The 25,170-nt window shown below is 43.5% G+C and overlaps 2 protein-coding genes across 2 annotated transcripts in view; one reads left to right on the top strand and one right to left on the bottom strand.

Moving 5' to 3' along the window:
- Positions 1–25,170, bottom strand: part of LOC141121784 (uncharacterized) — a 139,082-nt gene that overhangs the window by 101,127 nt on the left and 12,785 nt on the right. The gene's annotated exons all lie outside the window — the stretch shown is intronic.
- On the top strand, positions 12,373–25,063 carry LOC141121783 (uncharacterized). Its single transcript, XM_073611500.1, has 8 exons — positions 12,373–12,459; positions 15,149–15,276; positions 15,363–15,486; positions 15,603–15,700; positions 15,780–15,986; positions 16,066–16,239; positions 16,695–16,836; positions 22,222–25,063. Exons 3-8 carry the CDS (start codon positions 15,402–15,404, stop codon positions 23,130–23,132), a joined length of 1,617 nt encoding a protein of 538 aa, XP_073467601.1. The 5' UTR covers positions 12,373–12,459; positions 15,149–15,276; positions 15,363–15,401; the 3' UTR covers positions 23,133–25,063.

Here is a 25,170-nt window from a genome sequence, read left to right as displayed (position 1 = left end):
AAGGACGCCTTGAATACAGCTAGGCTGTTTGAGGTGTGCCAGAGAGATATCCCTGCCCCGACGGAGGAGGACCGGACCGAGGGTTTACAGCAATGCATCCCACTTATGATATTGGCCAGGGACCGCTTTGTCGAGCTCAAGTTTCTGCACAGAGTGTATTACACTCCCTCCAAACTCTCCAGAATTTACCCAGGGGTAACAGATACTTGCCCCAAATGCAGGCAGTCGGTGGGTACCTTTTTTCACATGGTGTGGGAATGCCCCTCTTATTCAAAAATTCTGGCAGGCAGTAGTCGCTGACCTGAATAAGGTTGCAGGCCTCTCTTTAGACAGGGACCCTCTGATATTTCTACTGGGCATTACTGACAATTTGAATACCACTAAACACTCCGGTCTATTTGTTTTTTATGTGGCCTATTATGCTAGGAAAACAATACTGACCAAATGGAAGCTTCCGGACCCCCCCCCCCCAGCACCCAGCATGGAAGGCACTTATAAATGCGGTCCTGCCCTTATATAAACTTATGTATATGGGACGTAACTGCCCCCAAAAAATTTGAAAAAAAATGGGCGGCCTGGGTACAAGCTAGACACCTTACGGTCTGGATGACATTGGCCGGAGAGAGTGGTGATGGAGACTGTATGGCATTTGGAATAGAATACTATGGACAGTAGATGATAAGACACTTTTTTACTCTGTTGGACGCGGGAAAATTTTGTTTGGGATTCCTCTTCTTTCTCCCCTCCCTCCCCCTCCTCTCCCTTCTCCCCTCCCTCTTTTTCTCCTTTCTCCTCCCTTCCTCCTTTTCTTTTTCTTTCTACATCATAAATCGGTGGGAATATAGCTCTTATAAGAAATACTCCATTCTTAACCGGTTAAGCGGCTCCCACTGATGATTGTAATAGGAGATTGAGATGATGTTACTTGTGGTTAATATGGAGTAAGCGGTGGGGGGATAACACAACTTGGATGGCTCTAGTGGAACATAACTGAATTTATCAGTACTGCTGAGAAGGTTGTAATGTCGATGCACTGTTCTCATGTATAATGTTTTACTACTTCAATAAACATTCCTTTTGTTAAAAAAAATAAAGAAGTGAGATCACCACCTTGTGGAGATCAGAGGAACTGCAGAACTGTGAAACATCTCGTAGTGTGAACACGTCCTTGTGCTGTGTGTGTATGTACTGTATATCCTTATAGATGGGTCATCTCCACTCCCACCAAGGGGGATAGAAATATATTACTGCTCGGGGGGGAGACATTTTGGCCCCTTTGATTTTGCAGTAAAATTGATTGCAGATTTAGTCATGTAGAACATCTGTTATATGGATACAAAGAACCCCAGCCGAGAGTAAAGGGTGGAAATGGCTCCTGATCCCCAGATTTGGGCAATTATGTCACCAATATAAATAGAATAAAACCGGCACTATGTGTAACAACTCAAATACCTACAAAAATAACTTATACCGGACTGCTGCTGTAACAAAGGTAAGTATTCCCTTTATCAACTAGAAGAGCATTATGTGTCACAGCGCTGTCCTATTGTGTGTGCACATAAATCATCACAAATACACTAAAATATGTGGAGACATTCATATATAAAGTGCTAGGGGCTCAAATAATATTCTCTGCAGATCTACTGCTTCCACTTTACATCTACTTCATTGATCTTATGGTGTTTATCAATGAATTAAATAAATAGAACCATGTGCAAATTCATATACAACATAAAGTGCTTTGTGCTCAACATGCTGTTCCCTGCAGATCCACTGCTTCCACTTTGCACCTACTTCTTCGATCTTATAATATTTGCTACTATATTAAAGTAAAAATCTGTGCAAATTCATGTAATCATATAATATTTTGTGCTCAATATAGTGTTCTCAGCAAGTCCACTTCTTCCACTTTGCATCTACTTCAATGAACTTATTTTTCCAAAAAAAAGTCCACCAATCAATGAAAAGTTGATAAGATGTAAAGTTCTCGGTGCTCCAAACTGTTCCAGCAGGAGCTCCGCCTCTTCATACACACTCAAAGCTCCGCCTCTTCATACTCACTCAGAGCTCCGCCTCTTCATACACACTCAGGGCTCCGCCTCTTCATACACACTCAGAGCTCCGCCTCTTCATACACACTCAGAGCTCCGCCTCTTCATACACGCTCAGAGCTCCGCCTCTTCATACACACTCAGAGCTCCGCCTCTTCATACACACTCAGAGCTCCGCCTCTTCATACACACTCAGAGCTCCGCCTCTTCATACACGCTCAGAGCTCCGCCTCTTCATACACACTCAGAGCTCCGCCTCTTCATACACACTCAGAGCTCCGCCTCTTCATACACACCTCTTCATCGGTGTTGCCAACCGCCCGTAGATTTACGGGCAGCCTGTAAATTTAACCCCTTTTTCCTTGTCAAAAGAAGTTTATTGAGTATACAATGTTATAAAGATACATAAAGTAAGTTTACAAGGATCTATAAAGTAAGCTCATTGTTTTACAGTAGGGTTTATATAGGTAAATATCATGAAATTTCAAATATTAAACATTGGGTTCACGTAAACCTAAATTAAAGATATATATCATTTCCTTAGTTACTTTTGTAGGTATTTAAATGATTTATACCTACTATACATATTGTTTACAAGTAGAGTGTATATAGGTCAAATAAATTCTGATAATGAGCTTTAATCATAAGGAGGAGAAAAGGAAAGAGAAAGAAGAAAAAGGGTAGAAAGGCAGAGGTATGGTCCACAAGGTTGTCCCGCTCGTCAGTTTATTATTCTTTTTAGTTCTCTTTGAAGCCTTAGAATGGGTGTCTCTGTAAGTCATTTAATCTGTTACCATGGCAACGGGACAGAGTCATTGAAGTTTGACAGGAACTGTTGTTTTATCCAAGGATGCCAAAGTTTTTCAAATTTTGGAATTTGATTTTGATCGATAGCTACCATCTTAGCATGGGACATTGTATTATTCATTCTGTGAATTGTTTCTGCTAGTACCAATGTAGGAGATTTCCATGCCTTGGCCACTGTTTGTTTTGCAGCCGTTATTAGTTGGATCATAAGTTTGAATTGAGAGAGTGTTAACCATTCCGGTTTTAGATTAAGTAAAGTTAAATATGGATCTGGTTGTATTATTTTTTTAAATATTTTAGATGCAATCACGAAGACTTCCTTCCAGAAGGTTTGGATTACTGGGCACGTCCACCATATGTGTAAATATGTGCCTATTTCTGGGCATCCTCGAAAACAAAGAGCTGAGGTATTAGGTGAATATTTTGCCACTCTAGCGGGTACAAGGTACCAGCGGGTTAGGACTTTATAATTTGTCTCCAGTGCTAAGATGTTGGGTGAAGATGACTTAGATGTGAGCCATATGTTAGACCAGTCCGTGTCTTCTAAAGTTCGTCCCAGGTCCTCCTCCCACCTCTGAACGTAAGAGAGTCTATTAAGATTTGCTACTCCATATAATTGATTATAAAGTGATGAAATTGTACCTTTAGCAAATGGATCTTTTGTACAGATTGATTCAAAAATGGATAATTGGGATAATGGTGTATCCCCCTTTAGGAATGGTGTATAGAAATTTTTGATTTGGAGATATCTAAATATCTCAGAGTTTGGTAGATCATATTTTTCTCTAAGCGATGGGAATGAAAGGAATGATTTAGATGCTATGAAGTCATTTAGTGTCTGAATGCCTGATGTTGTCCAAGCTTTAAAAGAATTTGGGTAGATCCATGCCGGATAAAAGGCCGGATTTCTGATAAAAGAAAGGAGAGGATTGTGTGGAGATTGTAACTGATATTTGGTTTTTAGTTTATCCCAGAGAGATAAGAAGTGTTTAGTTATGGGATTATGAATTTTAAAGCGGTCTTTAGGATCAAGCCATAATAAATTTGATATTAATAGAGGGTCATTTTCTGAAGCCTCTATAAATACCCATAATGGGATTTCCTGTTTTGCATGGTATTTGGACAGACTGGCCAAATGTGCTGCTCTGTAGTAGTTAGTAAAATTAGGGTATCCCAGGCCTCCTTTATTTTTGGGAAGATGTAGTGTGTGTATAGGTATACGTGGTTTAGAAGAGCCCCATATAAACGAAGTTGCTCTTTTTTGTACTATTCTCAAAAAATAGGAAGGAATTGGAATAGGGAGGACTCTGAATAGATAAAGCAATTTGGGTAGAATAGTCATTTTGATTGCATTAATCTTCCCCATCCAGGATAAAGGAAGTTGCGACCATTGTTTTATTAGATTTGTGATCTGTCTTAATACAGGAGGATAATTGGTTGAGAATAAGTCAGAATGAGAGGCTGTTAAATGAATTCCAAGATATGGGATTGATTTTTCTGCCCATGTGAATGGGAGTGCAGCCCTAGCCGGGATCAATTCCATGTTTGTGAGTGAAATATTAAGCACTAGGCATTTCTTAGGATTAATCATAAGGCCGGATAGGGCTGCAAATCCATCAAGAGCTGGTATTAAGTTAGGACCAGAGACCTGTGGTGATGATAGAAAAAGTAATATATCGTCTGCAAATATACATAATTTGTGTGTAATACGTCCTACTTCAATGCCAGTTATAGTTTGGTTTGTTCTGATGTATTGGGCCATGGGTTCGAGTATAAGGGCAAATAATAAGGGAGATAATGGGCAACCCTGTCGGGTACCTCTTTCGATATTAAAGGCTTCAGATTTGTATCCAGCATATTTTATATAGGCTTTGGGTTTATTATATAATGCTTTGATCCATGTTAAAAAGTGGGGTCCAAAACCCCATTTTTGTAATGAATATTGCATATATTGCCAGGATACTGTGTCAAATGCCCTCTTAATATCGAGAGATAGAAAACATAAAGGGATTTTCCGTTTTTTAGCAATATGTGCCAATAACACTGCCCTGCGTATATTATCGCCTGCCTGTCTATTTGGCATGAAGCCTACTTGATCTCTATGTATTAATTTTCCTATAATGCTATTGAGGCGTTTTGCTATTATTTTTGCTAATAATTTAATATCGAGGTTTAACAGAGAGATAGGCCGATAATTCACACAGGAAGTATCATCAGAAAGGGGTTTTGGGATCATACAAACAATTGCCATTAGTGTTTCTTGCCAAAAAGAATGTCCATCTAGAAGTTTGTTAAAAGTTTCAGTGAGAATGGGAGAGAGTATTTCTGAGAATGTTTTATAGTATAAAGCCGAGTAGCCGTCTGGGCCTGGTCTTTTGTTAAGTTTTAGGTCTTTTATGGCGTTAGCAACTTCATCTATAGTTATAGGCTCATCCAAACTGCTTTTTTGATTCTGAGATAACTCAGGTAAGGTTATTTTTGAGAAGAAGGATTCAGCCTCTGTAGGATTAAATTCATTGTTTGTCTTGTATAAAGTTGCGAGATGTGAGTGAAATTTATGGACTATTTTAACTGGATTACAAGTGTAAACATTTTTTGATAATTTCAAACGTATTGGTTTGAAAGATTTGTTAGTTGAATTTAATGCCCGAGCCAAATATGTACCTGGTTTGTTTGTATTCATGTAGAAATTGTGTTTGGAGCGTTTGAGGGATTTATCAACTGACTCAGTGAGAAATAGATCGTATTCCAATCTAGATTTTTCCAGATGAGATTTTGTACTTTGAGATGGATTATCTTGAAATGATATGTAGGCTGCATTAAAATTGAGTTCTAGTTTTTTTGCTAGATTTTTGCGTTCCCGTTTAAATAGTGCCATTTGTCTTTGTATTGTACCACGCAAGACAGGCTTATGAGCTTCCCACAGTGTTATTGGGGAGATGTCTGTTGTATTATTAATTGATATGTATTCCTTTAAAGCTTGTTCAATGGCCATCTGATGTAGTGGGTGTTTGAGCATTATGTCCGGTAAGTACCACGTTGGGTCATGCGCTTTTGGTATGGGTGAGGCTATAGTAGTGTATACTGCATTATGGTCAGACCACGGAATCGGAATTATATCTGATGCAATAATTTCTGGTATCATTCCTATTGTTAGAAAAATATGATCTATTCTGGTGAAGGTTTGATGAGGGTGCTAGAAATAAGTGAATTTCTTTCTTCATTGGGTTACTTTCTCTCCATGAATCTACCAGATTGTATTTGGAAAGAAGTTGAGAAAAAGGTAATCTAGAGGTTATTTTGGATGGTGTAAAAGGTGATTTATCTAGAAATGGGAGGAGGACCTGGTTCGAATCCCCACACATTATCACTGTTCCTATTTTGTGTGTATTAATCACTTGTAATATATGTGAGAGGAATGGTGTAGGTTGTTTGTTAGGAGCGTAGTAGGAAATCACCGTGATTGCTGTATCCATTATATAACCCATGAGTATCAGGTATCTACCTTCTGGGTCTTTAATTTCTGATGATAAGGTGAATGGTGTGGATCGGTGAAATGCAACTAGAGTTCCCCTTTGCTTGGTACAGGCAGAAGCCATGTAAATTTGTTGATAAAAAGGAGAAATATATTTTGGAGTAGAATCTTTGGTGAAGTGTGTTTCTTGGAGGCATACTATGTGAGCCTTCTTGTTATGGAAAGTACGGAAGGCTTTGGTCCTTTTTTGAGGGACATTTATTCCCTGAACATTCAGGGAAAGTATATTCAGTGGTGCCATGGCAATAGATCAAATAGTTTTGACTTACTTTTTGTTATGCAGAGCTGACTGCGCAGATCAACCTGTGTGGACTGAAGAGATGAATAGATAGAAAAGAAACCAGTGAATTCTGGAGTAAAGAGTAAACAAAAAACATATGAGATTAGACGATACATTGTATTAATTATTTTTTGCAAGTAATTACAATTTACCCGTGAAAGAGAATAAATATCTCTCTCAGGGGAATAAGTGCCTTCGTCACACTCCCACATAATATGGTTGGGAGAATGAGGAGGGCTAATGGGGGTACACGGATCTTCCGCTTACAGGAGAGAAGTGCTATGTCAAAAGACATCAAAATGATGTTTCATTAATTGGAGTGCAGAATATAGTTTTTGTTGAAATTATTTATTCCAGGGTGGTTGTATTTGGTTAGTCTTGCCCTAGGCTAAATAATTCAGTTAGAAAGGTACTGTTAATAACTTTGGTATTGATGAAGATAGTTTGAATTATTTTGGGATTTTAACCCTTTTAGAGTAAACAATTACATATTTTATTCATATGTAACTGTTTAGATATGTTAACTCATAAAATTGAGGTTGTATTGCTTCAGATTAGAATAAACAAAAACATAATTCTAGGAATTAGTTAGGTAATAATATATTTGTTTTAAGAAAAGAAAGAAAAAGCTTCCATTACTTCTGGATTATTGAACATATTTGTCCTAAAAAGTAATAAATCTATTGTTATTACCTGATAATATATAACTGAACAAGAATTTCCTTATTTCACTTATATATTCTAAGGCTATATGAATCAGAAGTAATAAGAAATATAACTGGAATGTAACATGATCCCACACAGTGTGTGACTATCAGAATGCAGTTACATTCAGTTATAAATACAGGTTTTTTATAGAGAACCATCTCTTAGTATAATAAATGAAGAGATATCAGGAATTAGGATGTCAGTCCATTGAATCTTCTTGGTCCATGGATGATGTGGCATAACGGCCTCTTTTGTGAGAATGATGATTCCCATTTTGTTCTGAAATTTTCTGGGTGCTGCCTGAAGGTGAAGATGATGCCATTCTTCTGCATGTGGGAGAGTTGCTGCTTGTGGGTTCTGTCAGATTTAATTTTAAAAGGGTTTGTTGTAGTTCATCTGCTGATCTGCTTCTGTAAATTGTACCTTGGTAGTTAAATCTGACTGAAAAGGGGAAGCCCCATTGATACATAATGTTGTGGCGTTGCAGTTCCATTAGTTGGGGTTTCATGGATCGTCTTTTAGTAATAGTAAGTTGGGATAGGTCAGCAAAAATTTGATAACTGTGTCCTTGAAAATTAAGTTCTTTTTTTTCTCTTGCAGCAATTAGTATTTGTTCTTTCGTTCTGTAATAATGAAATTTTGTGATTATATCACGTGGGGGTCCATCTTTCTTTTTGGCTGTGAGGGCTCTGTGTACTCTGTCCAGTTCTAAACGTTCAATAGGGATATCTGGCTTTAGTTCTTGTAATAGAGCAGTAATAGTAGATTGCAGGTCTGTCACAGTTTCAGGTATTCCCCTTATGCGCAAGTTTGAACGTCTGGCTCTATTTTCGTAATCTTCGAGCTTAGTTTGAAGTATTAAATTCTCTTTTTTTAATTGTTCCAATTCTGTTATATTTTCTTGGGTTGTAATTTCAATTTCATCCATTTTTATTTCTAGGGCTGCGGTGCGGTTTCCCAGCTCTCTTATTTCTTTGGTTAGGCTTTTTGTTATTTGGTCTGAGGTTTGTTTTAAAGCCTTATGAAGCATCTTTTCAAATTGTAATAATATTACTGGGGATGCTGAGGAGTCTTGTGGAGAAGTTTGTGAGAGGATTTGTTCTGTATCTGACTCAAATGGAGAGTCTTGCTGTGACATTTTCTGTCTGTGAGAGCGCCCTGATGCTGTATCTTGTGAGGTGACTGGAGCTGCTTCAGCTGCAGTGAGTGCCTGTGAGCTCTTTGTGAGGTGATTTTTATTTCTGCCACAGTTTCCTCCCAGTACCATATTTCCTGCCCAAACTTTCAGTTTGTTCCCTGGGGCAAAAAGGTTCAAATGGGTACCTTTTGAGCCTGCAGGCTCCGCTTTGTCCTTCTCTTCTCTCCTCAGCGGTGTGGAGCTCTAACAATGCATGTCTGCTCCACTATGCTCCGCCTCCTGCCCCAATTTAACCCCTTTTTCAGGCTGCCCATTAAAGTCCGTTACGGGCATCGGTGCCCGTAAAAAAGATGGACGCGAGCCAACCATGGAACGGTGCATGCGCCGTTCCAAAGCCGGCCAGGCTCGGGAAAGCTCGTATGCACTCAGCCGGGTGGCGCATGCGCAGTAACGTAATGGCGCCTCCCGACGCCATTTTCGAATAGACGATCGGGACACTATGGCAGTCGGTGGCTCGTGCAATGCACTCGCCATAGGCAAAGGTCCAGACAGAGGAGCCAAGCAGGGGTGAGGACTGAGGAGGAGGAAAGTAAAACTGTGGGGGAATATCAGAGTGAGAGAGGAGGACATTGCTGGGAGCCCGAAGGCGGTGAAGGGTGAAGCCTCCACAGGTCAGTGGAGAGGTGAAATGGGCACAGAAGGAGGACACAGCACACTGATGATGTGGAGAAGTAATATGATGGTGGACAGAGGAGGAGGCTACTGTGAGGGGGTGAGGAGGACACTATCATATTTGCAACCTCTGTCCACCTGCATTATGCCCACAGCCCCTGTCCACCTCCTGCAATACGTCTGCAACCTCTGTCCACCTCCTGCAGTATGTCCGCAGCCTCTGTCCACCTCCTGCAGTATGTCCGCAGCCTCTGTCCACCTCCTGTATCATGTCCACAGCCTCTGTCCACCTCCTGTATCATGTCCACAGCCTCTGTCCACCTCCTGCAGTATGTCCGCAGCCTCTGTCCACCTCCTGCAGTATGTCTGCAGCCTCTGTCCACCTCCTGCAGTATGTCTGCAGCCTCTGTCCACCTCCTGCAGTATGTCCGCAACCTCTGTCCACCTCCTGCAGTATGTCCGCAGCCTCTGTCCACCTCCTGTATCATGTCCACAGCCTCTGTCCACCTCCTGCAGTATGTCCGCAGTCTCTGTCCACCTCTTGCAGTATGTCCGCAACCTCTGTCCACCTCCTGCAGTATGTCCGCAACCTCTGTCCACCTCCTGCAGTATGTCCGCAGCCTCTGTCCACCTCATGTATCATGTCCACAGCCTCTGTCCACCTCCTGCAGTATGTCCGCAGCCTCTGTCCACCTCCTGCAGTATGTCCGCAGCCTCTGTCCACCTCCTGTATCATGTCCACAGCCTTTGTCCACCTCCTGTATCATATTTGTAGCCTCTGTCCACCTTCTGCAGTATGTCCTCAGCCTCTGTCCACCTCCTGCAGTATGTCCGCAGCCTCTGTCCACCTCCTGTATCATGTCCACAGCCTTTGTCCACCTCCTGTATCATATTCATAGCCTCTGTCCACCTTCTGCAGTATGTCCTCAGCCTCTGTCCACCTCCTGCAGTATGTCCGCAGCCTCTGTCCACCTCCTGTTTCATGTCCACAGCCTCTGTCCACCTCCTGCAGTATGTCCGCAGCCTCTGTCCACCTCCTGTATCATGTCCACAGCCTTTGTCCACCTCCTGTATCATATTCGTAGCCTCTGTCCACCTTCTGCAGTATGTCCTCAGCCTCTGTCCACCTCCTGCAGTATGTCCGCAGCCTCTGTCCACCTCCTGTATCATATTCGTAGCCTCTGTCCACCTTCTGCAGTATGTCCTCAGCCTCTGTCCACCTCCTGCAGTATGTCCGCAACCTCTGTCCACCTCCTGTAGTATGTCCGCAGCCTCTGTCCACCTCCTGTATCATGTCCACAGCCTCTGTCCACCTCCTGCAGTATGTCCGCAGCCTCTGTCCACCTCCTGTATTATGTCCACAGCCTCTGTCCACCTCCTGCATCATGTCCACAGCCTCTGTCCACCTCCTGCAGTATGTCCGCAGCCTCTGTCCACCTCCTGCAGTATGTCCGCAGCCTCTGTCCACCTCCTGCAGTATGTCCACAACCTCTGTCCACCTCCTGCAGTATGTCCGCAGCCTCTGTTCACCTCCTGTATCATGTCCACAGCCTCTGTCCACCTCCTGCAGTATGTCCGCAGCCTCTGTCCACCTCCTGCAGTATGTCCGCAACCTCTGTCCACCTCCTGCAGTATGTCCGCAACCTCTGTCCACCTCCTGCAGTATGTCCGCAGCCTCTGTCCACCTCCTGTATCATGCCCACAGCCTCTGTCCACCTCCTGCAGTATGTCCGCAGCCTCTGTTCACCTCCTGTATCATGTCCACAGCCTCTGTCCACCTCCTGCAGTATGTCCGCAGCATCTGTCCACCTCCTGCAGTATGTCCACAACCTCTGTCCACCTCCTGCAGTATGTCCGCAGCCTCTGTTCACCTCCTGTATCATGTCCACAGCCTCTGTCCACCTCCTGCAGTATGTCCGCAGCCTCTGTCCACCTCCTGCAGTATGTCCGCAACCTCTGTCCACCTCCTGCAGTATGTCCGCAACCTCTGTCCACCTCCTGCAGTATGTCCGCAGCCTCTGTCCACCTCCTGTATCATGTCCACAGCCTCTGTCCACCTCCTGCAGTATGTCTGCAGCCTCTGTCCACCTCCTGTATCATGTCCACAGCCTTTGTCCACCTCCTGTATCATATTCGTAGCCTCTGTCCACCTTCTGCAGTATGTCCTCAGCCTCTGTCCACCTCCTGCAGTATGTCCGCAGCCTCTGTCCACCTCCTGTATCATGTCCGCAGCCTCTGACCATCTCTTGTCTTTTATCATGTCTGCAGTCTCTGAGGGGGATCCTAGAAAGGAGTCAAGAGTGGGAGCGCCGCCGGGATGGAGGTTACGGGAAGAGACAGACATGTGTGGACTGTGGAGAGGAGACTATAGAATAAAACCAGAGCCGCCAAGCTGGAGCCGTCTGACTGAGCCCTGCACGGTGCACCCGAGAGGAGGTCAGTGACAGCGCCGCCAGGCCAGTCTGAGGGGGGTCACTGATGTAAAGGGGAGTGAATACAATAATGTAAGGGGGTACTGATATAAAGGTTCCCCCCTATATTAGTAACCCCTCCTTACCTTAGTGTATTCACTCTGCGGAAGGTGGTCTCTATTCACCAGAGCCCCCCTCCATGTCAGAGTTCCCCCTTATATCATGATCTTCAGCATTCCCCTTTACATAAGAGTTCCCTTGCACTATAAGGGGGAATCCTGCAGACTCTGATGTAAGGGAGAACTCTGTGCTGGCTGGGTTATAGTAACCTGACCTTCATGTAGATTGAGAAATATGTTTTTTGACTTTTGTTTAACTTAAACACATTGCTAATAGCATTAGCAATGTGTTTATAGTTCAAATATTGATATTTGCACTGTTTAGAACTAAAAACAGTTATTTTAGGTACTTTTTTGCAGTGCCAGTAAAGAATGTGGATCTGCCAGTAAATTGCATGTTTTTTTTGTCAGCAAAAAAATAGGTTCCATTTGTAAATTTTGTCGTTCTGCCAGTAAATTTCACTTTGGGGGGTTGGCAACACTGCTCTTCATGCACACTCAGGGAGGAGAGAAAGGGGAAGGATATACAGTACATACACACAGCACAAGGACGTGTACACACTACGAGATGTTTATTGGGGCTGCAGTTCCTCTGAGCTCCACAAGGTGGTGATCTCACCTCTACCCAGACAGGAAGTCTCTATGGAAGACAGACAGGAAGTAATGTCAGATACAGACAGGAAGTTCCATTTGCTAGGACGTAGCGAGAAGACACTGCAGGAATTGGCGGCAGAGGAGGTAATACATAGATTAACCCCTTCAGGGTTGATCAGTTGACGATTAATATATCTTGCCTCCAGAGCTGGCCATACATGATTCAGTTTTGTCATTCAGCCAGCGTGCTGAGAGGAAAAAACTGAACTGATTCCCCCATCCACACATTGAAGGGGGATGGGACAATCCTCCCCGCTGCATTATTGTATTCTGACAATGGGGGCATACTTGCAACTATCCCGAATTACCCTGGACATTCCTGGGATTTAGACCCTTTAATCGTGTCCCGGGAAATTCGTTTTTTCCCCCCCGATTTTCGCCACCGAGGTCCGCGGCCAGCGGAGACAATGTCTCTGCCAGCTGCCATTTTCAAGAAGACCGTAGAGGTAGGTTGGCCTGATGGCTACAATAGAAATTGAGCTGCGGTGCCGCCCAGCCCCATCCCAGTCCGCTGCCAGTCTCTGTGACCTGTTATGGAAAGGGGCGGCGCCGCAGCTCAATCTCTATTGTAACCATGCGGCTCCGGTTGACCAACTTTGGGGCCGTATAGTCTGGATGTCACGGGGGGGCAGTATAGTCTGGATGTCACGGGGGGGCCATATAGTCTGGATGTCACAGGTGGGCCGTATAATCTGGATGTCACGGGGGGGCGTATAGTCTGGATGTCATGGGGGGCTGTATAGTCTGGATGTCACGGGGGGGGGCGTATAGTCTGGATGTCACGGGGGGGGGGCGTATAGTCTGGATGTCACGGGGGGGCGTATAGTCTGGATGTCACGGGGGGGCCTTATAGTCTGGATGTCACAGGGGGGGGCCTTATAGTCTGGATGTCACAGGGGGGCAGTCTGGATGTCACAGGGGGGCAGTCTGTATGTCACAGGGGGGCCAGTCTGGATGTCCCAGGGGGGGCCAGTCTGGATGTCCCAGGGGGGGCCAGTCTGGATGTCCCAGGGGGGGCCAGTCTGGATGTCAGGGGGGGCCAGTCTGGATGTCACAGGGGGGGGGCCAGTCTGGATGTCACGGGGGGGCCAGTCTGGATGTCACAGGGGGGGGCAGTCTGGATGTCACGGGGGGGCACCAGATGTAAGGAGGACTGATGGGGACACAGATGTAAGGAGGACTGATGGGGACACAGATGTAAGGAGGACTCTGCTGATGGGGACACCAGATGTAAGGAGGACTCTGCTGATGGGGACACAGATGTAAGGAGGGGGTCCGCTGATGAGGCACCTGATGTAAGGATGGACTCTGGTGGGGGCACCTGATGGCATCTGGTGGCAGGTGACCTGCTCAGGGCTCCCACTGATTCTGCATTATGGTGAGTTGAATGATTTCATTTTATATTACTATGTAATAATAGAAATAATGATCTTCAATCATCCTGACTCCATAACAATCATGGCGCTGGGATGATTGATGCTCTAACACCAGGTGTTTGGAGTATCTTTATCTGCTGATTGTTAAACTCTGGAATACATATATTGCTATTGTGGTGTAGGATCTGGGGCTGCTGTCCCTCCATCCCTCCCCCCCTTTCCCTCTCCATCCCTCCCCACCTTTCCCTCTCCATCCCTCATTCATCTCAGACTCTAACCACACCCCTTTGAGCCACGCCCATTTAAGCAACGCCCACTATTCCACGCAAACCACACCCACAAATGCATGTCCCACCCCCTAATTATGATGCGACTCCGCCTATAGCCAAAAAAGTGTCCCTAAAAATATTTTTACGATGTTGGCAACTATGTGGGAGGCGCTCCTCCACTCTCAGAATAAACAGATCAGTGATGAAGCTATTGGCTGCAGCCGCTGATCGAGTGACTTTCATCCGGCAGTGACCACACATGGATGGGAATGTGACCGATCCCTGCTGAACCAGCTGAATTTCCATGTCTCTATGGTCACCATAAGTGACTTCCTCCCCTCCCCCTCATCTCCTTCATTATGTAAGTCATGCTGAGATAATCTCCCATTGGCTGAGCAATATTCTCATTTGTCTCTGAGCTCCTTCTTGCTATTCCTCGTCCTGCCTGTTGTTTCCTTGGATTGATTTTCTGTGTAGTGACCCCGGCTTCATCTCTTGGATGCGCTCGTCTGTTGCTTGTCCTGACCTTTATCCTGATTCCTGGATCTCCTCCTCATCTCTCCTCCATATCCTCTTATACAGCTTTTCTCCACACCTGCAGTGATCCTGGGGGGTTTAAACTGGAATGCAGCATGCAGCGAAATCCATCCCCACCATTAGGAGCTCTGGGAAAATTTATGATATTTACACTCCGTTCCTCCGCACATCACCTGATCACATGAGAGCTTACTTTCACAGATTTCTGACAGATTTTTGTACGGTGAGCTTCATATAGTGGACCCCTCAAATCTTCGCATCCAAATGTCCCTCCATCCAGAGTCTATATGTCCTATGACACCACACTGACCTCACAGCTCCTCCTCCCAATGCCCCCCCTCTCTGGCTTTTTTTTCTTATGCTACAAGGATGTGGGCAGACCCTTGGCATCCTCACTAGCAAAGTGGGACTGGTGGTCCTGCATTGTATGTAATGATGTCAGAATTCCTTCAGCAATGTTTAACCTGTGGAGTCTGGGGGTGCTATGTGGGTTAGTTATAACTCAGCCTGAAGTGAGGGTTTTAATAAAATGGAAATCTGAAGGTGAGGTGGATTCTGGGAAAATTATTTGATTTTAATTTTTTTGTTCAGATCTAGAGTTTTTCTCCTCTCAAATCTGGAGATCATATGACCATCACATTGCCTCCACCTCCCTCCCCGATAGAATATAGAAATAAAAAGAAGATTCTAGAAGTCACCAGAGAGATCATGGAGGAGAGGTGAGCGGTGCTGGGAATTCTGGGACATTATCCAGTAACAGACAAGGGATGTGTCTGGATGGTGACTGTATCATTGTGTGTGTCAGGTTCCTATAAGGTGTCAGGATGTCACTGTCTATTTCTCCATGGAGGAGTGGGAGTATTTAGAAGGACACAAGGATCTCTACAAGGACATCATGATGGACAATCAGCCGCCCCTCACATCACCGGGTAAGAGGAGACTTTATTGTAAAGGAGAGAGCAGTATGGAGGGTCCACCTAGATCCCCCATCATCTGATAAACACATAGAAACAATGCATTCAGTCAGTGTGTGTGTTTCCTACAGATGGATCCAGTAATGGGAACCCACCAGAGAGATGTCCTCATCCTCTGTATTCCCGGGATTCCACACAGGAAGATCACACCATCCCTCACCATCATCAGGTAGATGAGGAAAAATCCCTTGTGATTATTTTTAAACAATCATGTTTGTTACAGTGTGTGTGTTTCATACTATATCCAGAGTGAAAACCTTGGGGATTATAATATTGTTATTAAAGAAGAGTATAAAAAGAATGATGAGGAGTATGGGGTGATGAAAGAGTTTTCAGAAGGATTCAAGGATATGATGGAACCACCTAATACCAGGAACCCACCAGAGAGATGTCCCCGTCCTCTGTATCCCTGGGATTCCACACAGGAAGATCACACCAATCCTCACTATCATCAGGTAGATGATTGACAATTATTGATAGTTCTGATTTATACCCAGCATGTTTGTTACAATGAATGTTGCATTATATATTCAGAGTGGAAAACTCAGAGGTGATGATATTGATGTTAAGGAAGAGTATAAAGAGGAGGATGAAGAGTATGGAGTGATGGAGCCACCTAATACCAGGAACCCACCAGAGAGATGTCCCCGTCCTCTGTATTCCTGGGATTCCACACAGGAAGATCACACCATCCCTTACTGTTACAAGGTTGGTGGGACGGAGTATCTAGAACATGGACTTGTGGAGACAATGGAGGTTATTTACTAAAGGCAAATCCACTTTGCACTACAAGTGCAAACTACAAGTGCAAAGTGTACTTGAAATTGCAATGAAAGTGCATTTGGAAGTGCAGTCGCTGTAGATCCGAGGGGGACATGCAAGGGAAAAAAAACAGCATTTTAGCTTGCACATGATTGGATGATAAAATCAGCAGAGATTCCCCTCATTTCAGATCTACTCCTCAGATTTACAGTGACTGCACTTCCAAGTGCACTTTCAGTGCAATTTCAAGTGCACTTTGCACTTGTAGTTTGCACTTGTAGTGCAAAGTGGATTTGCCTATTGTAAATAACCCCCAATGTTTGGCTTTTTTATGTGATGTCACAATGATAAAGCTTATGTATATTTTACAGATGATATTCACTCTCATTGTCTTGGTTTAGAGTGGAGATCCAATTGATATAAAATTTGAGGTTAAAGCAGAAGAAGAAGAGATGTATGTGAGGGATGATCAGCAGTCTATGGATGAGGATGGAATAACGGGGACATTTATAGAGGAGGACACTCCTACAGAGATCAGTACAGGTGGGTCATTAACACTAAATATATTCCTCCACCCATACTGCTCACTGATTGGTCCAGAGTAGGGCGAGGACTGGGTGATATCAGCCTGTAATCCCCTGGTCATGTTCCTGAGCTGTGATCCCCGTCCTGTATTCATCTTGGATAATCTTCCTTCTCTGTGCTGCAGACACAATTTATGTATCTTGATTGGATTTCTGGAGATTCTGGGGTTCAGCTGGAAGCTAAATTTTGCTTTTCACCATAGGTGGACATAAGCATCTGGGGCAGGTGCTTTGGGTCTTCTGCCCCTTGCCTGGGTCTAGCAAAATCTCTGACAGAACAATTCTCCCAGGGTTACTTGCTCTGTTGTCTGCTGGCTGTGCCGGGTGGAGGGAAATGTCTGTATAGTCTCAGACCCAAGTCACTGAGTGCAGTCTCAGGAGATGGGAGGCAGCAGTGTGGGACCTCTGCAACTTGTTTCATGTAAACATTTAACCTTCCACTGATTACTGAATACCAATATTATGAGTCCTGATCTTAACACTGTATCATTTATATTGTACATTACATACTCCTGACCCCTGCACTATATACTCTGTTGTACATTACATCATTCTGATACTATATAGTCCTATCTGTTGTATCTTATACAATATGTTGTACATTACATAGTCCTGACTTCTGCTCTCTCCCCTCTACCCACTGCTAATATATAAACATAGTTACATAGTAGGTGAGGTTGAAAAAAGACACAAGTCCATTAAGTCCAACCCATGTGTGTGATTATATGTCAGTATTACATTGTATATCCCTGTATGTTGCGGTCATTCAGGTGCTTTTCTAATAATTTCTTGAAGCTATCAATGCTCCCCGCTGAGACCACCGCCTGTGAAAGGGAATTCCACATCCTTGACACTCTTACAGTAAAGAACCCTCTATGTAGTTTAAGGTTAAACCTCTTTTCTTCTAATTTTAACGAGTGGTCACGAGTCTTGTTAAACTCCCTTCTGCGAAAAAGTTTTATCCCTATTGTGGGGTCACCAGTATTGAAATCAAATCCCCTCTCAAGCGTCATTTCTCCAGAGAGAATAAGTTCAGTGCTCGCAACCTTTCCTCATAACTAATTTCCTCCAGACCCTTTATTAGCTTTGTTGCCCTTCTTTGTACTCGCTCCATTTCCAGTACATCCTTCCTGAGGACTGGTGCCCAGAACTGGACAGCATACTCTAGGTGCGGCCGGACCAGAGTCTTGTAGAGCGGGAGAATTATTGTTTTATCTCTGGAGTTGATCCCCTTTTTAATGCATGCCAATATTCTGTTTTCTTTGTTAGCAGCAGCTTGGCATTGCATGCCATTGCTGAGCCTATCATCTACTAGGACCCCCAGGTCCTTTTCCATCGTAGATTCCCCCAGAGGTTCTCCCCCCAGTGTATAGATTGCATTCATATTTTTGCCACCCAAATGCATTATTTTACTTTTTTCCACATTGAACCTCATTTGCCATGTAGTTGCCCACCCCATTAATTTGTTCAGATCTTTTTGCAAGGTTTCCACATCCTGCGGAGAAGTTATTGCCCTGCTTAGCTTAGTATCGTCCACAAATACAGAGATTGAGCTGTTTACCCCATCCTCCAGGTCGTTTATGAACAAACTGGTCCCAGCACAGAACCCTGGGGTGACCCCACTACCCACCCCTGACCATTCTGAGTACTCCCCATTTATCACCACCCTCTGAACTCACCCTTGTAGCCAGTTTTTAATCCATGTACTCACCCTATGGTCCATACCAACGGACGTTATTTTGTACAGTAAACGTTTATGGGGAACTGTGTCAAATGCTTTTGCAAAATCCAGATTCACCACGTCTACGGGCCTTCCTTTATCTAGATGGCAACTCACCTCCTCATAGAAGGTTAATAGATTGGTTTGACAAGAACGATTCTTCATGAATCCATGCTGATTACTGCTAATGATACCGTTTTTCATTACTAAAATCTTGTATATAGTCCCTTATCATCCCCTCCAAGAGTTTACATACTATTGATGTTAGGCTAACTGGTCTGTAATTCCCAGGGATGTTTTTTGGGCCCTTTTTAAATATTGGTGCTACATTGGCTTTTTTCCAATCAGCTGGTACCATTCCAGTCAGTAGACTGTCAGTAAAAATTTGGAAAAATGGTCTTCCCTAAGTACCCTCGGGTGCAAGCCATCTGGTCCCTGTTATTTATTAATGTTAAGTTTCCCAAGTCTAATTTTAATCCTGTCCTCTGTTAACTATGGTGGTGCTTCCTGTGATGTGTCATGAGGATAAACACTGCAGTTTTGGTTACTGAAGCCCCCCAATTCACTCGTGAAGACTGAGGAGAAGAATAAATTCAATACCTTCGCCATCTCCCCATCCTTTGTAACCAGATGTCCTTCCTCATTCTTTATGGGGCCAATATGGTCTGTCCTCCCTTTTTAACTGTTTACATAACTAAAGAATTTCTTGGGATTTTTTTTGCTCTCCTCCGCTATGTGTCTTTCATGTTCTATCTTAGCCGTCCTTATTGCACCCTTTCATTTCTTGTTGCATTCTTTATAAAATCTGAATGCTGATGATGATCCCTCAACCCAGTATTTTTTGAAGGAGTTCTCCTTTGCTTTTATATGCATTTTTACATTGGAGTTAAGCCATCTAGGAATTTGTTTGCTCTTTTAAATTCATTACTCAATGGGATGCATTGGCTAATGACCCTTTTTAATATGCTCTTAAAGCAAACCCACCTCTCATCCATGTTCTTTGTTCTTAAGATTTTATCCCAATTCATGCCTTCTAACAAGGTTCGTAGTTTAGGGAAGTTGGCTCTTTTGAAATTCAGTGTCTTTGTATTCCCCTTATGTTTCCTATTTGTGTGATTAATACTGAAGCCAATTGAACTGTGAACGCTGTTACCTAAATTGCCCCGTATTTCCACATCCGTGATCAGGTCTGTATTGTTGATAATCAGTAGATCCAGTAACTCTTTATTTCTAGTTGGTGCGTCTACCATCTGACCCATAAAATTGTTCTGCAAGACATTTAGGAACTGGTGAGCCTTAGACGAATGCGCGGTTCCCCCCCACCCAGTCTATGTCTGGATAATTAAAATTCCCAATTATAATAACACTTCCCATCCTTGCTGCTAATCCAAATTGTGATAGGAGATCTGTCTCCTCTTCCTCCCTCAGGTTAGGGGGCCTATAGCATACTTCCAGTATTATTTTCCCCTTAGCTTCCTTTGGAGCTCTACCCATAAGGATTCCACCTCCTCCCTAGCTCCCTTAGTGATGTCATCTCTCACATTCACTTGTACATTATTCTTGATATATAGGCATACCCCTCCCCCTTTTTTACCCTCTCTATCCTTGTGATAAAGGGTATACCCTTGAATGTATGCCAGCCAATCATGAGAGCTATTGAACCAGGTCTGAAATTCCCACAAAATCCAAATCCTCCTCGTACAACAATATCTCTAGTTCACCCATCTTGTCCACCATGCTCCTGGCATTGGTGAACGTGCCACGTAGTTTAGACGGGTCGTGTATTATCCTCTTATTGGGTGTTCTGAGATTGCAACTAGGACTTGCTACTATACTTACCTTGGGTTTATGTGCTTTGGCCAACCTATCACTAATGCCTCCAATACTACCCTCTGGAATATGTTCCGCGCTGACTATCTGTACCTTTGGACCCCCCCATCGCTTAGTTTAAAAACCCCTATACTTTTGGTCATCTTCATTCCCAGCTGATCTGCCCCCTCCTCATTTAGGTGCAGTCCGTCCTTTCTATAGTACTGGTTATCGACTGAGAAGTCGGCCCAGTCCTCCAGGAACCCAAACCCCTCCTTACTACACCAGCTCTTCAGCCACTTGTTTACTGCCTTAATCTCCCTCTGCCTTTCTGGTGTGGCTCGATGTACTTGTAGTGTTCCTGAAAATACTACCTTGGAGGTCCTTTTCCTCAATTTAGCTCCCATGTCCCTAAAATTGTTCTTTAGGACACTCCATCTGCCTCTGTCATTGGTGCCAACGTGCACCATGACAGCCGGGTCTTCCCCAGCCTCTCCCAGTAATCTGTCCACCAGATCCGTGATGTGCCAAAGCCGAGCGCCCGGTAGACAACATACAGTTCGGCGCTTCAGGTCTTTATTACAGAGGCCTCTCATTCCTTCTAAGAATTGAGTCCCCTACCACCAGAATCTGTCTTTCCTTTCCCTTCGCTTTCCTCCACTCTCACTGGAGCAGTTCTTCTCCTGGCAGCTAGGAAAGTCCTTCAGCTCCAGCAGTGCTGGTCCCTGACTGGTTTCACCAATGTCACTCAATGGAGAGTACTTATTGGGATGCTCCAGCCCTGGATCAGCCTCCCTGGCACTTCCCCCTCTACCCCTCCTGACTGTCACCCATCTACTCTTTCCTAGTGCCTGCACCTCTTTGTCTCCACCCGCCTCTGTGCTGGCCCCTGCCATGTACGTTCCTGGCTCTCCTTTAGATTGGGATTCTTCTCAGTGCAGGGAAACAATGCACTTACATTTTGCACAGCAGTATTCACACTCGATCAGATGATCAAGGAAAGCTTACATGCAGCAAGATGTACAACGAGTCACCTCTCCACACCGGCCGGACATCGTACCCATTAAATTTAGTGAGGATTGGGGATTATACCCTGTCCAAATTATCTAACAACTAGCTTCCTGACACTAATACTCAACAAGACAATACACAGGCACTCTCAGACCTACGTGCACTCGCAGATCTACATGCGCTCACATACCTACGTGCACTCGTAGACCTAAGTGCACTCGCAAAACTACGTAAACATAATATGTATTCTCTTTTGTTACATACATTTTCTACCAGCTGGACATTTTATACCTGATGATTTGATTCAAGCACAGACTTTTACATGTTGATAATAATGTGATAACATCCTCAATCTTTGTAACCTTAAACAGAAAGTGATAATGAGGGAGGAGTCAATAACACAATGATGGTGGTCTTCAGTCTTCATCTTGGTTGTTCTCCCCCAATCCTCACTCTGACCTCTGGTGGGGCTCAGCCCCGCTGTTATTCATGACTAAATCAGGGACTAAATAAGGAAGTGCAGTACTTCTTGTGTTGGGAAGATGGCAATGCGTGGTAGAGAGGGTGGGGACACTCGTCCTATAATCTTCTCATCACTGTCACTCCTATAAAAGTTTTCTCACTCTGACTAAAGTCCACAAAAAAGAAATGAACTGCTAGGAGATCAGAGGACCCATTTACTAGTTACCTTGAGGGGGGAATTGTAAGATCCTCAGAGACAAAGCTGCCTGATGTGGGCGGAGTCCTGGTTTAGGGAAACCAATCTGCTCATGTCTAGTAATAATCTTTTTATTTCTATTTTAGTACATGGATGGGAGATGAGGAAAACCTCAGAGGATTGTCTCACTTTGTCTCCAGACTGTAAAGTAGAAGATGAGGACATCACACCGTATAGTCCAGGAGAAAACCCGGCTACCTCAAATGTCCATCCGGCACCACACAGTGTAGATGGACCATCGTATTCCTCTTATCCTGAGGAACCTCAAACTGTGAGGGACGGTGCCGTCCTTCCAAAAGATAAGAGGTTTTCCTGTACTGAGTGTGGGAAATGTTTTTCAGTGGAGTCCAGTCTTTACACACATCAGAGATCTCACACGGGGGAGAAGCCGTATTCATGTCCTGAGTGCGGGAAATATTTTTCACAGAAGTCCAGTCTTTATGCACATCAGAGATCTCACACGGGGGAGAAGCTGTATTCTTGTCCTGAGTGTGGAAAAGGTTTTACAGTGAAGTCCAGTCTTGACACACATCAGAGATCTCACACGGGGGAGAAGCCCTATTCTTGTCCTGAGTGCAGGAAATTTTTTTCACAGAAGTCCAATCTTTTGAAACATCAGAGAACTCACACGGGGGAAAAGCCATATTCCTGTCCTGAGTGTGGGAAATGTTTTTCAGATAAGTCCCATCTTTATGGACATCAGAGATCTCACACAGGGGAAAAGCCATATTCTTGTCCTTTGTGTGAGAAATGTTTTTCAGTCAAGTCCAATCTTCACAGACATCAGAGATCTCACACAGTGGAGAAGCCACATTCCTGTCCTCAGTGTGGGAAATGTTTTTCACAGAAGCCCCATCTTTATGTACATCAGAGATGTCACACAGGGGAGAAGCCGTATTCCTGTCCCGAGTGCGGGAAATGTTTTTCAATGAAGTCCAATCTTTACAGACATCAGAGAGCTCACATAGCGGAGAAGCCGTATTCCTGTCCTGAGTGAGGGAATTGTTCCTCACTGAAGTCCTGTCTTCCTGTACATCAGGGTTCCCACACAACCCTCGAGGCATATTAGTGTCTTCTATATGAATGTTGCTGGACATCACAGCTCTCATGTGGGGAAGAAGCACACCCTGATATATACCTCAGATATACTCCATGGCTGATCTTCATAATGTAAGAAACAATTCCAAGGGTGTGAACATTTTTTTAAAAACGACTTGTCCAAGGAACTAAATCGGGGTCCCAATCTCCTTGTCCCTTATATAAATCTACTTGTCCTGATAAAATAAAAGATAATTTTAACCAAAGCTGTATATAAATCTGAGGTGCTTTTAGGAATGTCGGGGGTTTTTATAACTTGGATGCTCAGTACAAGCGCATGCTGAGCAGACAAATCACGCTCCGGTGTCGGCTCCAATAAAGGAAAAGTTCACCTTTTATAAAAAAAATAATAAATGCACATTTTCTGCAGGTATAAGAATGTTAATTTACTATTTTATTAGGAGCCTGGAAAGCATTGCAGCCATGATGTGCTGATGGCTGGTGCTATGCAGGACTCCTGCAGACTGTCCGTGTAATCTGCCTGCCTGTACATTATATGGGAAGGCAGTTACAGTGACAGGAAGAACCAATCATCTACCAGAGAGCTCAGCAGCAGTGTGGGAGTTCATTGAAAACTACAAGCCAACCTCGGCAAAGGACAGAACTCTGTGAATGAATGGCACGGCCGCGCTCTTTTCATAAAGTGACAGCTGGTACAGGGAACTTCCTTCAGTCACACAGAGGACTCAGATCGCTGAACCGCTGCAGGAACAGGAACGTGTAACATCTTCCCAAAGGGGAACGTTTCCTTTAATCCTTTCACTGCTAGAGCTGGTTTTGTGTTTTTTTTTTGCCCGCATATTTAAAAAATCATTTTAGGCCTGAAGATTATATAAAACCCCCAAAACATGATATATTTTCTGAAATCAGACACCCTAGAGAATAAAATAGTGGTAGTTCCATTTTTTTCTGTCACACAATATTACCACGAAGGTCAAGGAAAAATTTCAGTAAAAAACACTCTTCATTTAGGGGACACAGAAACGCAATAAATTACCCAATTTTTTTGGTAAGATATAAAAGCTGAGGTTGGAGGTTGCACCAAGTAAATAGATACCCAACATTTCAAACCTTAAATTTGTGTGCGCCTTTGAAATGGTGACCTACTTCATTATCCTATGTTTTCTATTGTGAAGCTTTAAATGCCCCCTATAGGTAATCAGTTTAGTGTTATGGAGGAGGTCTGGTGTAGAATTATTGCTCTCATTCTGGCTTGCGCAGTGATATGTAACATGTATATTGCAATCAACATTTTTAGGTGTAGGGGCCCCAATGTGTGAGTTTGTTTGTAAGTGTGTATATGTGGGGGATCAACATTTTTGGGGGATTTTATGTGCTTGGGTGTAACTTTAATTTTGTACAAGTAAAAAAACTATTCTTTTTTTACTTAACTTTTTTAATGCACATGTCTATTATCCCGCCAATCTTTATAACTCATGACCAGCTGACTGTGTAAGCTACTTTGACACCATTATTTATCACCATCTCCTTGCTATGTCCCCCAAGCGTTGTGTAAGTGGCACAGATGATAATATGCAATGTTATAAAACGATGAGATTGCTATGTATTTATATTCTGTATGTTTTTTTAGTTAAGCTGATTTTCTTTGTTGCCAAGGCATAAAAGGTCCTGAAGAAGCTTTTTGATGTGAAACGTGTTGACCTCTTGGACAATTCAGCAAAGCTAAATGAGTCATTATGAATATATATGTCCTGATGTTTGATGGATTTGTTCCCATGTGGTTTAACACATCATTTTAATATCTGTAAGAAAGATTTATATTTTATGTCTTTTTTATGTTCGGCCTTTTTCATACCAATAAAGTCTGACATATTTCATACCAATAAAGTCTGACATACAAGGTTCTTTTTGAAATTATATATATAACGGATGTGGTACATTTATAGTAGCCAAATCTTCCTCCTTTTTGAAGTAGG

The sequence above is a fragment of the Aquarana catesbeiana genome, unplaced genomic scaffold, assembly GCF_042186555.1.
Source record: "Aquarana catesbeiana isolate 2022-GZ unplaced genomic scaffold, ASM4218655v1 unanchor231, whole genome shotgun sequence".
Classification (NCBI taxonomy): domain Eukaryota; kingdom Metazoa; phylum Chordata; class Amphibia; order Anura; family Ranidae; genus Aquarana; species Aquarana catesbeiana.
This window is presented reverse-complemented; position numbering and strand designations above follow the sequence as displayed.